This window comes from Somniosus microcephalus, chromosome 6 (genome assembly GCF_052327205.1).
Source record: "Somniosus microcephalus isolate GS21.2 chromosome 6, FLI_Smic_1.0, whole genome shotgun sequence".
In the NCBI taxonomy this organism is placed as follows: domain Eukaryota; kingdom Metazoa; phylum Chordata; class Chondrichthyes; order Squaliformes; family Somniosidae; genus Somniosus; species Somniosus microcephalus.
This window is the reverse complement of record NC_140992.1, coordinates 169,709,540-169,723,995: the sequence shown is the minus strand read 5'-3', so window position 1 is coordinate 169,723,995 and position 14,456 is coordinate 169,709,540. Positions and strand designations below refer to the sequence as shown.

General features: G+C 51.0%; 1 protein-coding gene across 1 annotated transcript in view; it reads left to right on the top strand.

Moving 5' to 3' along the window:
• The window catches only part of hydin (HYDIN axonemal central pair apparatus protein), a 946,920-nt gene that overhangs the window by 537,786 nt on the left and 394,678 nt on the right, over positions 1 to 14,456 (top strand). Inside the window, exon 16 of the mRNA XM_085992020.1 lies at positions 8,034 to 8,295. Coding sequence (XP_085848146.1) covers positions 8,034 to 8,295 — 262 coding nt within the window. The remainder of the gene's footprint in view (positions 1 to 8,033; positions 8,296 to 14,456) is intronic.

The following is a 14,456-nucleotide window of genomic DNA, read 5'->3' as shown; positions in this document are numbered from 1 at the left end:
TGCAGTCATCTCAGTCTGTGTTGCCACCTCAGCTCTTCCAATAACCTTTGAGAGCTCCGAACCCCTTTCGTTTGAATATTGAAGTTCGTGTTCAAGTTTTTCCCATTTCAGAGTCCTGTCCTTCAGCATATGCAGGAGTTGGCTGACCGTTAACTCCTCTGACATCAGACGTTTTGTGTGCTCCTGCTCCATTTTCTCCATCAGCTGCTTCTGTTGTCTTTCCAGATTCTCCAACTCTATATCAAAGAACTCTTTCGTTGCATTCAACTCTTGCTCAAAACGGCGAAGCATTTGTTCTAATTGCTGTTGTAGTTTGAAATGGAGTTGAGTTCGAGCCCGGTGTCCCTCAGAAATGGGCACATCAGTAGACTTGCCAGGCTCAGAATCCACAGTTGAACTATGTTGTTGTTGCTCAGTGGAATTCTGTGCTGAAACTTTGTCTTTTGCACCTGAGTTGGGCTTACCATCATCCGTTCCAGAGTCTGGGCCGACTATCTTCACCGAGTTCTCACTCGTTATTGTTTGTAGGAAATGCCAGTCCATATTCATTTTCCTAATCCACTCCCGTCCTAGTAGTGGAGGACCTCCTTCAGATATCACATATAAGTCCATTATTTGACTGTCTTCGCCCTTGTGGACCACTGCAACCTCTATTTTCCCGATGGGGTACACTCTTTGCCCCGTGTATGTTTCCAATATAATCCCCGTATCCTGTAGGGGAATATGTTGGAATAACTTTCCGTAATCTTTCTTATTTATGACCGTCAATGCCGATCTAGTGTCCAATTCCAGTTTTACTTGGACTCCTTCTATCTGAAGAGTGACCCAAATTGTCTGGAGGTCTGCACCCTTACCAGCGTTGAGTACTCTTAAGCTAGCCAGTTCATTACAGCTTAAGCTAGCCAGTTCATTACTGCTAGCGTCTGAATCGGACTCCTGTTCGGTCACCTTGTGTACCTTTGCGTATTTTCCTTGCGGTGACTTCTTGTTGCTGGTCTTCTTCCCTGACCTGCATACTCTAGCTATATGTCCAAGCCTACCACAAGTTCTACATTCTTGGTTTTTAAACCAACACTGGTTCTGATCATGCGTTGTCTTTCCACAACGATAACATTTGCCAGAACTCACACCCAATTTGTGTGCACTGAGCTCCGGTGACCGTAGCTGCATTACTGCCGTGCCTCTCGCTGCGGCTTCGTGTGCTGCTGCCATAGTGACCGCCTTCTCAAGCGTCAGCTCATTCTCCTCGAGCAGTCGCTTTTGTGTATCCTGTTTAAATAAACCACACACAAATTTGTCTCGAAGTGCCTCTGTCAGTCCCGTTCCAAACTGGCAATATTTCACTAATTTACGCAATTCCAGCAAATAATCAGCATTGCTTTCATGCTGTAGCTGCCTTCTGTCGTAAAATTTAAATCGTTCCGCTAGCATCAGCGGCGTGGGGTTTAGATGATCTTTCAGGACAGTAACAATCTCATCGAACATCTTATCCGCCGGTTCATCTGGTGATAACAGGTGTTTCAATTGCCCGTATGTCTTCGCACCCATTAAATTTAATAATGTTAGAGCTTTATCTTGGTCACGAATTTTATTGGCCTTACAATAATTTTTTACTCTTTCAACATATATGGCCCAATCTTCGAGGTCACTATCAAAGGTGCTAATATTCCCGTGTTTAGGCATTGTAGATTTGCAATTTCTCAGATTTTTTTTTTTTTTACTGCTATCCAAGATGGCGGCTTCCCGCTCTTGCCGTCGTCCTCCGCCCACAAAATGGCGGTTTTCCCGCGCTTGGCGGTCTTCACCCGTCCCCCAACGCCGTCTCCCTTCAGCCCCCGAGTGCGGCCCTTATCTTCGCCGCGATCGCCCGAGTGCGGCCCTTATCAGCGGATGCGATCGCTGGATCGCGAAGCGGCTCTCGGCTCTTATCAGGAGATGCGATCGCTCTGTTGAAACGCCTCCCGCTCGAAGCGGCTCTCGCGCCCTATTCCTCCAGCTCCCCCAGCCCCGTTCGTGCGGCCAACGCGGTCGACTGCCTGTCGCGTCGCTGCCCGGCTCAGACAACGGCTTACCCACCACCAAGCTGGAGAAGAAGCTGACGGTCGCCGATGGAGGCTCCGAGGTCAGGATGTCTTCCAGTGGGGTGGAGAGGGTGGAAACCTCTCTGCAACGTCCTGGCTGTGGACGAAGCTGCCGTGGAGTGACTGCCGCAGGGTCTGAATCAGACTCGTCGCCAGTGTTAAATCTGTGAGTTGTTCAAGTAATTAATACTCAGACTTAATCAGTAACAATAAAACAGCTCTTTACTGGTTGGAGGTAGGGACTATACGTAGGTCTTTACTTCATGCCCACAGGCGGGAACTGAGGGGAGATCAGTACCCACAGTACTATTTATACCCCTATGGCCAGGAGTGGTACTGCGTATCACTACGCCCAACAAGTAGTGCAGTCCTGTCCATAGGTTCAAAGTAGCACACATATTACATACACAACAGTCAGCTGCAGTGCGCTAAGGGTGCTGTTCAGGTCACAAAAAATTGACCTGATCAATTGCTAAAGATACATAAGCAATCCTGGCTAGATGATGATTGACTGGTGTATATTATACTGTATTTAATTGTTGTGGATATAGTAGACTTAGCCCTCCCCCCTGTCACCGCATGCCCCTCCTTCACTCTTACTTCCCCTCCCCCACCCCACCCCTGACCATCACTGTGTGGGGCAGGCTTGATAGACTAGCTGGTCTTTTTCTGCCCATCAATTGCGTATGTTCCTCCTCACACAAGAAATTTACTGATTTACCATAAACTCCAACAAAATGGGTAGCTTTACAGGTCTGCAGAACCAGTGTGCAGAGACGGTGCGGTCCTCAACCACTGGTGGGATGTGTGCTATCCACAATTAATAGAGGGAAGGCCGTCGTCAGCGCGCATCTGGATATTCAACATCTGGTGCAGGCGAATGAATATTTATCCAATTCCCTTTTGAAAGTTATTATTGAATCTGCTTGCATCTTCAGGCAGTGCATTCCAGATCATTACAACCTGCTGCGTATTTTTTTCCCCTCCTTTCCTCTCTGGTTCTTTTGTCATTTGCTGTAAATCTGTGTCCTCTGGTTACCAACCCTCCTGCCAGTGGAAACAGTTTCTCCTTATTTACTCTATCAGAACCCATCATAACATAAGAACATAAGAAGTAGGAGCAGGAGTAGGCCATACGGCCCCTCGGGCCTGCTGTGCCATTCAATAGGATCATGGCTGATCCGAACCTAGACTCACGTCCACTTCCCTGCCCGCTCCCCATAACCCTTAATTCCCTTATCAGCTAGGAAACTGTCTATCTCCGTTTTAAATTTATTTAATGTCGCAGCTTCCACAGCTCTCTGAGGAGTATAAAAAGTGCAGGGGGATACTTAAAAAAGAAATTAGGAGAGCGAGGAGGGGCCATGAAATAACACTGGTGAGCAATATAAAGGAAAATCCTAAGGTGTTTTATAAGTATATTAAGGGCAAGAGGATAACTAGGGAAAGAGTAGGGCCCATTAGGGACCAAAGTGGCAAGCTGTGTCTAGAGCCAGAAGATGTAGGTGGGGTTATAAATGAATTTTTTGCATCTGTGTTCACTATGGAGAAGGACGATATGGACATAGAAATCAGGCAGGGGGACTGTGATATACTTGAACATATTAGCATCGAGAGGGAGGAGGTACTAGCGGTTTTAGCAGGCTTAAAAGTGGATAAATCCCCAGGCCCGGACGAGATGTATCCCAGGCTACTATGTGAGGCAAAGGAGGAGTTTGCAGGGGCTCTGACACAAATTTTCAGAACCTCTCTGGCCACAGGGGATGTGCTAGAGGACTGGAGAACAGCTAACGTAGTACCATTATTCAAGAAGGGTAGTAGGGATAAACCAGGGAATTACAGGCCAGTGAGCCTAACATCAGTGGTAGGGAAATTATTGGAAAAAATTCTGAGGGACAGAATTAGTCTCCACTTGGAGAGGCAAGGATTAATTAGGGATAGCCAGCATGGCGTTGTCAAGGGAAGATCATGTCTGACCAATTTGATTGAATTTTTCGAGGGGGTGACTCGGTGTGTGGATGAGGGTAGTGCAGTGGATGTGGTTTACATGGATTTCAGTAAGGCTTTTGATAAAGTCCCGCATATGAGACTGGTCAGGAAGGTAAGAGCCCATGGGATTCAGGATGCCTTGGCACATTTGATCCAAAACTGGCTTAGTGGCAGAGGGTGATGGTGGAAGGTTGTTTTTGTGACTGGAAGCCTGTGTCCAGTGGGGTACTGCAGGGATGGGTGCTGGGTCCCTTGCTGTTTGTGGTCTACATTAATGATTTGGATGTGAATGTAAAAGGTATGATCAGTAAGTTCGCAGATGACACGAAAATTGTTGGGGTGGTAAATAGCGAGGAGGTAAGCCTCAGGCTACAGGACGATATAGATGGGTTGGTCAGATGGGCGGAACAGTGGCAAATGGAATTTAACCCTGAAAAGTGTGAGGTGATGCATTTTGGAGAGACTAACAAGGCAAGGGAATACACAATGAATGGTAAGACCCTAGGAAAGACAGAGGATCAGAGGGACCTTGGTGTGCATGTACATAGATCCCTGAAGGCAGCAGAACAGGTGGATAAGGTGGTTAAAAAGGCATATGGGATACTTGCCTTCATTAGCCGAGGCATAGAATATAAGAGCAGGGAGGTTATGATGGAGCTGTACAAAATGCTGGTAAGGCCACAGCTGGAGTACTGTGTGCAGTTCTGGTCGCCACACTATAGGAAGGATGTGATTGCTTTGGAGAGGGTGCAGAGGAGATTTACCAGGATGTTACCTGGGCTGGAGCGCTTAAGCTATGAAGAAAGACTGGACAGGCTGGGGTTGTTTTCCTTGGAGCAGAGAAGGCTGAGGGGGACCTGATTGAGGTGTACAAAGTTATGAGGGGCAAAGATAGGGTAGATAGAAAGGAACTTTTCCCCTTAGTAGAGGGGTCAATAACAAGGGGGCATAGATTCAAGGTAAGGGGCAGGAGGTTTAGAGGGGATTTGAGGAAAAACTTTTTCACCCAGAGGGTGGTTGGAATCTGGAACTCACTGCCTGAAAGGGTGGTAGAGGCAGGAACCCTCACAACATTCAAGAAGCATTTGGATGAGCACTTGAAATGCCATAGCATACAAGGCTACGGACCAAATGCTGGAAAATGGGATTAGATTAGACAGGGCTTGATGGCCGGCGTGGACGCGATGGGCCGAAGGGCCTCTTTCTGTGCTGTATAACTCTATGACTCTATGAGGTAGCAAATTCCATAGATTTACTACCCTCTGAGTGAAGAAGTTTCTCCTCATCTCAGTTTTGAAACGGCAGCCCCTTATTCCAGGATTATGCCCCCTAGTTCTAGTCTCACCCATCAGTGGAAACATCCTCCCCGCATCCACCCGATCAAGCCCCCTCACAATCTTATATGTTTTGATAAGATCGCCTCTCATTCTTCTGAATTCCAATGAGTAGAGGCCCAACCTACTCAACCTTTCCTCATAAGTCAACCCCCTCATCTTCGGAATCAACCGAGTGAACCTTCTCTGAACTGCCTCGAGAGCAAGTATATCTTTTCTTAAATATGGAAACCAAAACTGTACACAGTATTCCAGGTGTGGCCTCACCAGTACCCTGTATAACTGAAGCAAGACTTCCCTGCTTTTATACTCCAGCCCCCTTGCAATAAAAGCCAAGGTTCCATTGGCCTTCCTGATCACCTGCTGTACCTGCATACTAACCTTCTGTGTTTCATGCACCAGGACCCCCAGATCCCTTTGTACTGTAGCACTTTGCAGTTTCTTTCCATTTAGATAATAACTTGCTCTTTGATTTTTTTCTGCCAAAGTGCATAACCTCACACTTTCCAACATTATATTCCATCTGCCAAATTTCTGCCCACTCACTTAGCCTGTCTATGTCCTTTTGCAGGTTATTTATGTCCTCCTCACTCACTGCTTTCCCTCCCATCTTTGTATCGTCGGCAAACTTGGATACGTTGCACTTGGTCCCCTCCTCCAAATCGTTAATATAGATTGTAAAGAGTAGGGGTCCCAGTAATGACCCCTGCGGAACACCACTAGTTACTGATTGCCAACCCGAGAATGAACCATTTATCCCAACTCTCTGTTTTCTGTTAGATAGCCAATCTTCCACCCATGCCAGTATATTACCCCTAATCCCGTGATTTTTTATCTTGTGCAGTAATCTTTTGTGTGGCACCTTGTCAAATGCCTTTTGGAAGTCCAAATACACCACATCCACTGGTTCCCCTTTATCCACCCTGTTTGTTACGTCCTCAAAGAATTCAAGCAAATTTGTCAAACATGACTTCCCCTTCAAAAAACCACGCTGACTCTGTCCGATTAAATTATGCTTATCATGATTTTGAACACCTCTATTAAATCTCCCCTTAACCTTCTCTGCTCTAAGGAGCCCTCTTCAGAGCTCAAGAAACCATCTTAAAATCACAGCTTTCATACATACTCACTAAATCTCCAGACTAAAATGAATCAGATAATAAAACATCTGGGGCCAAAGCTTGATCGGTCTCTTTCCCTACCCCCCACTCCTGTAAAGAGGAGAGGCTGCACCCTGCTTTTAATATTTTTGTGCTCCTCATCTTCGGGGGTCCAGGCGCAATCCTGAACTGCACCCTCAGTTGGTCCCCACATATGTGCTTATTGGTGATGCCAAGTGTACCTAAGCTGGCAAAATTTTCAGCTATTCCAGTAGACTCCTGTTGAAGTGAAACGGGAATCTGCTGGAACGGCTGTGCATTTTTAGCTCCGTTCATTCAAGTAAGATGACGTGATTTGTTGGGGGTGGGGGGGTGGAGGGGGTCAGTGGAGATTGCGAAGAGCAGAGGTTCAGGACTTTATGTGGAAGAGGGCATAGGCCACAGAGTTTCTAGATTTGCTAAGGTTTGTGGAGGATGTAGGTGTGGAGGATGTAGGTGAGGAGGCTGATCCAGAACTTTGTGGGTTTTGTCTTTTTCCACATAATGTCCCGAACATCGATCAGTCCCATCTTGGCCAAACTCCACTGCCTCCCAGTGTCTTAACATCCCGATTTCAAAATGCTTGCCCTCATCTTCAAATATGCCCACAGATTTGTTCCACCTTACCTGAATGATCTTTTCCAGCCCATGCTTTACGCTCCTCCAACCATCAGAGGCCAAACCTTCACCTTGACATCCTGGCCTCTGGAATTCTCTGCCCAAAGTACTTGCTTTGCAAAGGAGAGTGTTTGAGAGACTGGTTCTCAAGCTGGTGAAGATGTGGATTGGAGGGGTGAGGTAAGGGCATAACTATGCAACATTCTCGAGGCAGAAGAATATGGTCTTGGTAACAGATTTAATGTGTGGTTGTAAACTGTACTCTGAAGCTGTGCACCATTGGAAACAATCTGAACAAACAGTACCTCTCCAGCTTTACCTTCCTCTTTGAATGGATGTCGTCTATGTGTATAATTTCACTTTTATATAACTGTATGGAAATTTATAATACTGCCCAATGTGAGAAAAATCTACCCATATGCAGTGGCATAAAATGAGCTCCTGGTAAATTGCATGTAAAAATTGTTATAGTCTTTGAGATCGATAGATTTTTGTTAGGCATGGGTATTAAGGGTTACAAAACCAAAGTGGATAAATGGAGTTACGATCCAGATCAGCCATAATTTAATTGAATGGTGGAATAAGCTCAAGAGGTTGAATGGCCTGCTCCTGTTCCTATGTTCCTTCATATGTTCCTTTTGTTAACTGGATGGAGTGTTGACACATAGGCCTTTATACAAACTTTGACGAGTGATTACTGTCATTCCCATTGATTGTTCGCCTGTACCTTTATATGGTAATAACCCACTTGTGAGGTTCATAAACCCTTCTATAGAATGAGTCTCTTGTGAGCCCATTATAGTCAGGTATTGCTGACTGCGATATACCTGAAGTGTTGATGACCCTTTCTGCTCTGTCCTATTTTGTTACAGTTCCAATGTTTGCCGCTATTCAGTTAAGCTGACAAACCGTGGACGACGGCACCATCAGATGTACTGGAAGATGGAAGGCTTTCCACTGATCTTTAAACCCACTCTGCAGAAACGCCCTGTGTCTCTTGATATGAAATATAGAAATTCTCCTCCGCTAATGGGGCACTACATTTCCAGCTTCAGAGTTAGACCAATGCGCATGGACCTGGAGCCGGGCCAAAGAGCTCTATTGGTGCTCGATGGAGAATCGGACAAACCTAGGGTAAGAAAAGTTCTCCTATAAGCAATATGTTAAAACTGGTCTGAAATTATTGTTTACATTGTAGGAGTCTACGTACTCCTAACAAAAAATACTGAACTCGGAGAGGTTCAACAGAAAAGGTTTAATTCTTGAGACTGCATGTTGAACACAAAATGGCGTCAGAGCCTACACCAAGTCTGACTGGTTTTCATCAGTCCACAGCTTGGACTGCTCCTCCCCCGCTCTGGGCTTAACTATGTTGCAGATCGAGTTTCTTAAAGGTGTGATCCTTCTTAAAGGCATGACGCCTGATTTATAATCTACGGACTGAAAAGCGGATTGTGTCCTTTCTGTGGTCGGTAAGCCACACAGCTCCCCCCAGAATCCACTAGTAGGGAGTGTACGAACCGGCGTGATGGCTTGATGGCACGGCCGGAACGGCTCTTGGCGGTTGGTGTCGGGAGCAGGGCGGTTGGACGCGTCGGGCTCTTAGGCGGTCTGCCCCGCGGTGGGGGTTGGCCCACTTGAACGGGTTCGTCGGGCTCTAGGTGCGCCAGCTTGAGCCGGTCGACCGACACCTTGTCAGTTCCGCCGCTCACTTCGAGGAGGAAGAACTTGTTCCCCGTCTGGAGTACCTTGTAGGGTCCGTCGTATGGGGGCCGTAGAGGTCCTCGGTGGGCGTCATGGCGCACGAAAACAAATTTGGCCATGTGCAGGCTAGGTGGTACGCGGGTTGCTGGTTCGCTGTGCCGGCCGGTGGGCACCGGAGCGAACTGTTGTGCTCGGTTGGCGAAAGCGCGGCGTTGCTGGTCAGCCGACCAGGGGGTCGTGGCGGTGGGCAGGAACTCTCCGGGTACGCGCAGCGGCTGGCCGTACATGAGTTCCGCCGCCGAGGCTTGCAGGTCTTCCTTGACCGCGGAGTGTAGGCCAAGTAGCACCCACGGGAGGCGGTCGATCCAAACCTCGTCCTCGAGGCTGCGCGGAGGGACGCCTTCATGGACCTGTGGAATCGCTCGCACAGTCTGTTGGCTTGGGGGTGGTAAGCCGTGGTGCGGTGAACGGCCACCCCGAGGTTTCGGGCGATGGCGGCCCACAGATCAGAGGTGAACTGCGGGCCTCTATCCGACGTCATGTCGGAGGGGACGCCGAACCGAGCGACCCAGGTCCCGATGAACGCCCGCGCGATGTCGGCAGTGGTGGTGGATGTCAGTGGAATGGCCTCGGGCCAGCGGGTGGTACGGTCCACGATTGTCAGCAGGTGCGTGTGACCTTGTGATGGCGGCAGGGGGCCGACGAGGTCGATGTGTACGTGGTCAAACCTTCTTTCTGGAACGGTGAACTCCTCGAGTGGGGCTTTGAAGTGCTGGTGGATTTTGGCACGCTGGCAAGCTATGCAGGATCTGGACCAGACACGCACATCTTTGCGCAGGCCGCGCCAGACAAATCGGTTGGCCACCAGTCTAATGGACGCGCGGGTGCCAGGGTGTGAGAGGCCGTGGACGATGTTGAACACCCGTTTTCGCCAGGACGCCGGGACTACGGGGCGGGGTTGCGCCAAGGAGGTGTTGCATTTGACCGTGACGGCGGACGGGCCGCAGGCGATGTCGGTCAGTCACAGCCCTGGGAGGGTTGTGGGCGTGGAGAGCAGATCGGGGTCGGTGCGTTGCTCCGCTGCCAGTTGAGCATAGTCCACTGCCAGGTGGGCGCCGTGGACGGCGGGGCGGGATAGGCAGTCAGCCACCACGTTGTCTCGACCGGAGACATGCCGGATGTCCGTGGTGAATTCGGACACCGCGGCGAGCTGGCGTTGTTGCCTGGCTGACCACGGGTCCGCAGATTTCGCCATCGCAAATGTCAGGGGTTTGTGGTCGACAAACGCGGTGAAGGGGCGGCCCTCCAGAAGAAATCTAAAATGGCGGACTGCCAGGTACAGTGCGATGAGCTCGCGGTCAAAGGCGCTGTATTTGGCCTCCGGGGGGCGCAGTTGGCGACTGAAAAAGGCCAGTGGTTGCCAGGCCCCGTCGACCCACTGTTCGTACACGGCGCCGACTGCGTGGTCGGAGGCGTCCGTGGTGAGGGCCACCCTGGCGTTGGGCTGTGGGTGAGCTAGCGTGGTGGCGTCGGCGAGCGCCTTTTTGGTCGAGTTGAAAGCGGTCAACATGTCCGCCGACCACTCGATCGCCATTCTGTCTTTCTTACCCCGGAGGGCTTCGTATAGGGGCCGCATGAGGGAGGCCGCTCCGGGAATGAAGCGGTTGTAAAAGTTGATCATCCCCAAGAACTCCTGGAGGCCTTTGATGGTGGTAGGCCGGGGGAACTGCTGGACGGCTTGCACCTTGGCGGGCAGGGGAATGGCTCCGTCCTGCGTGATGTGGTGGCCGAGGAATTCGATCCTGCTGAGGCCGAATTGGCACTTGGCTGGGCTGATGATGAGCCCGTGCTCACTGAGCCGCTGGAACAGGGTGCGGAGGTGCTCGATGTGTTCCTGCTTGGAGGAACTAGCTACCAGGATGTCACCCAGGTAGACAAAGAGGAACTTCAGGTCCCGGAGGACCGAGTCCATGAGCCGCTGGAAGGCCTGGGCCGCGTTTTTGAGGCCGAAGGGCATTCGGAGGAACTCGAATAGCCCAAAAGGGGCGATTATGGCCGTCTTGGGAACGTCCGTGGGGTGGACTGGCACCTGATGGTAACCGCGCACCAGGTCGACTTTGGAGAAGACTGAGCGGCTGGCCAGTCTAGCCGAGAAGCCTTGAATGTGCGGTATGGGGTACCGATCCGGCGTGGTGGCGCCGGTAGTCCCCGCAGGGGCGCCATCCCCCGTCGGGTTTGGTGACGATGTGGAGTGGGGAGGCCCAGGGGCTGTTGGAGCGGCAGATGATGCCGAGCTGTTCCATTGTGGCGAACTCGGCCCGCGCGATCTCCAGCTTGGCCGGGTCCAGCCTGCGGGCGAGGGCATACACCGGTGGGCCTGTGGTGGGGATGAAGTGTTCTACCCCGTGCTTAGCAACTTTTGCGGAGAAGGTCGGGTTGGTGAGGGCTGGGACCTCAGCCAGGAGTGCTGAGTAGTCGTCCGTTGAGCGGGCGCGGCACTGCCACGCCATTTCAGCGGGTTGGGGGAGGGCCATGGCGCCCGGGATAGGTGACATGGTGTTCATGTCCACGAGGCGGCGCCGAGGCATGTCGACCAACAGGCCGTGGGCGCACAGGAAATCCGCACCGAGGAGCGGGGAGAGCACCTTGGCGGTGATAAACTCCCAGTGGTAGCGGCGGCCTGCGAGGTCGATGGTGACGGTGCGGGTGCCGTACGTCCGGATGTCGGTGCCGTTGGCAGCAGCCAGCGCAGGGCCGCGGCCACCTCGTTGGATCTCGAGGGCGGACGCGGGGATGATGCTGCGCTGCGCGCCCGTGTCGCATAGGAAACGGCGTCCGGAGGCGCTGTCCGTAACGTACAGCAGCGCGCCTGCTTGCCCCACGGCCATCGTGTAGGCCGGTGTGGGGGCGGTTGGAAACGTGCAGGGATGGCTGCAGCGGCGTGCCCGTGCGCCGAATCGGGTATGGAAGTAGCAGTAGCCCTGGGTCAGAGGGCTTGGGGGACGTGGGGGCCTCGTGGCCGAGCTGTGTTGCCGCGCGATAGAGGGTGGAGCGCGCGCCGACCCTGCGGAGGCCAGGTCGAGGGTGATGGCGTGGTTGGAGCCGGCGGACAGGAGCTTATCGGCTTCGTCGGCCAGGACCTCGAGGTCCGTGAGGCTGGATGCCACGATCGCCGGGCGGATGCTGGGAGGTAGGTGGCGGATAAAGAGCGTGCGTAAGAGGGAGCCGGGCGGTTTCTCGTCGTTCAGAGCAAGCATGTGTGAGAGCATGTCTGACGGCGTGGAGTCACCGAGGCCCGGGAGGTCGAGGAGGTGGCAGTTGCGCAAAAATTGGGAGGCTGTGAATTTTTTAAGGAGCGCGGCCTTGAGATGTGCGTACTTGCCTTCCTCCGAAGGGTTTTGTAGTGTTGTCCAGACTTTCGTGATTGTGGAGCGGCCCAGGGAGGCGAGGAGGTAGTCATACATCGTTGCGTCGGCGGTGATGCCGCGGAGTCGGAATTGCGATTCGGCTTGAAGGAACCAGGCGGTGGCTAGGTTCTCCCAGAACTCCAGCAGCTTCACAGAAACTGCATTTGTGTCAGCCATGGTTACGCTTAGGAGTCGTCCTGAGCGTCGGGGTCACCAATGTAGGAGTCTACGTACTCCTAACAAAAAATACTGAACTCAGAGAGGTTCAACAGAAAAGGTTAAATTCTTGAGACTGCATGTTGAACACAAAATGGCGTCAGAGCCTACACCAAGTCTGACTGGTTTTCATCACAGAATCACAGAAACCCCACAGTGCAGATAGAGGCCATTTTGGCCAATCGAGCCTGCACCGACACATATCCCACCCGATCCCCGTAACCCCTACACCAACACATATCCCACCCTATCCCTGTAACCCCACGTATTTAATCCCCCTAACACTAAGGGTCAATTTATCATATCCAATCAACCTAACCCGCACATCTTTGTACTGTGGGAGGAAACCGGAGCACCCGGAGAAAACCCACGCAAACACGGGGAGAATGTGCAAACTCCACACAGACAGTCGCCTGAGGTCGGATTCGAACCCGGGTCTCTGGCACTGTGAGGCAACAGTGCTTCGACTGCTCCTTCCCCGCTCTGGGCTTAACTATGTTGCAGATCGAGTTTCTTAACGGTGTGATCCTTCTTAAAGGCATGACGCCTGATTTATAGTCTATGGACCGAAAAGCGGATTGTGTCCTTTCTGTGGTCAGTACGCCACAACATAAGGATTTTTGGGAATAGGGAAAAAGTCATTTGGCCAAGCAAGCCACTCAGTTGTAACAAACCGCTACGAAACACAATAATAAGAATGAAACCGGATGGACCACACGGCATCGACCTCAGTACCGGCTACAGACACGACAACGGCACACCCAGCCCAGTCGACCCTGCAAAGTCCTCCTCACCAACATCTGGGGACTTGTGCCAAAATTGGGAGAGCTGTCCCACAGACTAGTCAAGCAACAGCCTGACATAGTCATACTCACAGAATCATACCTTTCAGCCAATGTCCCAAACTCCTCCATCACCATCCCTGGGTATGTCCTGTCCCACCGGCAGGACAGACCCACCAGGGGTGGCAGCACAGTGGTATACAGTTGGGAAGGAGTGGCCCTGGGAGTCCTTAAGATTGACTCTGGACCCCATGAAGCCTCATGGCTTCAGGTCAAGCATGGGCAAAGAAACCTCCTGCTGATTACCACCCTCCCTCAGCTGATGAATCAGTACTCCTGTAGGGGGTGGTAGTTGGGGCCAGCTTCACCTCTGACTTATGAGTGGTTCAAATTGCTCCCACTCCCTTGGTTCTAGACCTTGGACTTATTTGGGGGTTGTGACAAAAGTGCAGCAGACAACTGGTTTTGGTGCAAGAAACTTTCATCTTTATTTGAGAAAGAAAATACAACACAATAATTTTAACACTCTAATAAAATGGGGAACACTTTGATACACCCAAGGGAATTACAGTAGAAAAATACCTCACCCCTCCCAATCCCACCTTACTAGCTAAGTTGGACGCTAAAAGACGAGGGATAATGCTCACCAAACGAATCCTTGACAGCTGGGCTGGTTCGAGGTTTCGGGGTTCACTGGATATGTTGGTTGGGGCCTGCCCTATCCCGGACGCGGTAGAGGACTTCACCTGCGTATCTGGTCAGTCTTCGCGAGTCCGCTGATGCGGTAGGATGCGTATTGGATTTATCAGGTGAGTACCCAATTTTCTTCTGTTAGAAATAGGGCTTAGAGTCTCTTTGAGTAAAATCTTACCAAGGGGTAAGTCAGGAATAGTTTGTAGAGTGGAAAAACTTGTGAATCTTCGGTTTTCTTCCGAGTTGGTTTTCTTTGGTCGCGGTGGCCCAATATTACCCAGTTGGCTGATGGTAATGTTCGGTTGGTTGTTTCGTAAGGCCCTTGTTGCTGCGAGGTGTCCGATGGTCACTGAAACTGTTGTTCTGGTTTCTTCTTGTGTGTTACTTCTTCTTCTTCTTCGAGAGAGAGAACTGCTTCGAGATGCTTGAACTCCTTGATCTTGATGTTGCTTTGAAACCGCCGAGTTTCGATGTTGGAACTGTACTGACTCGA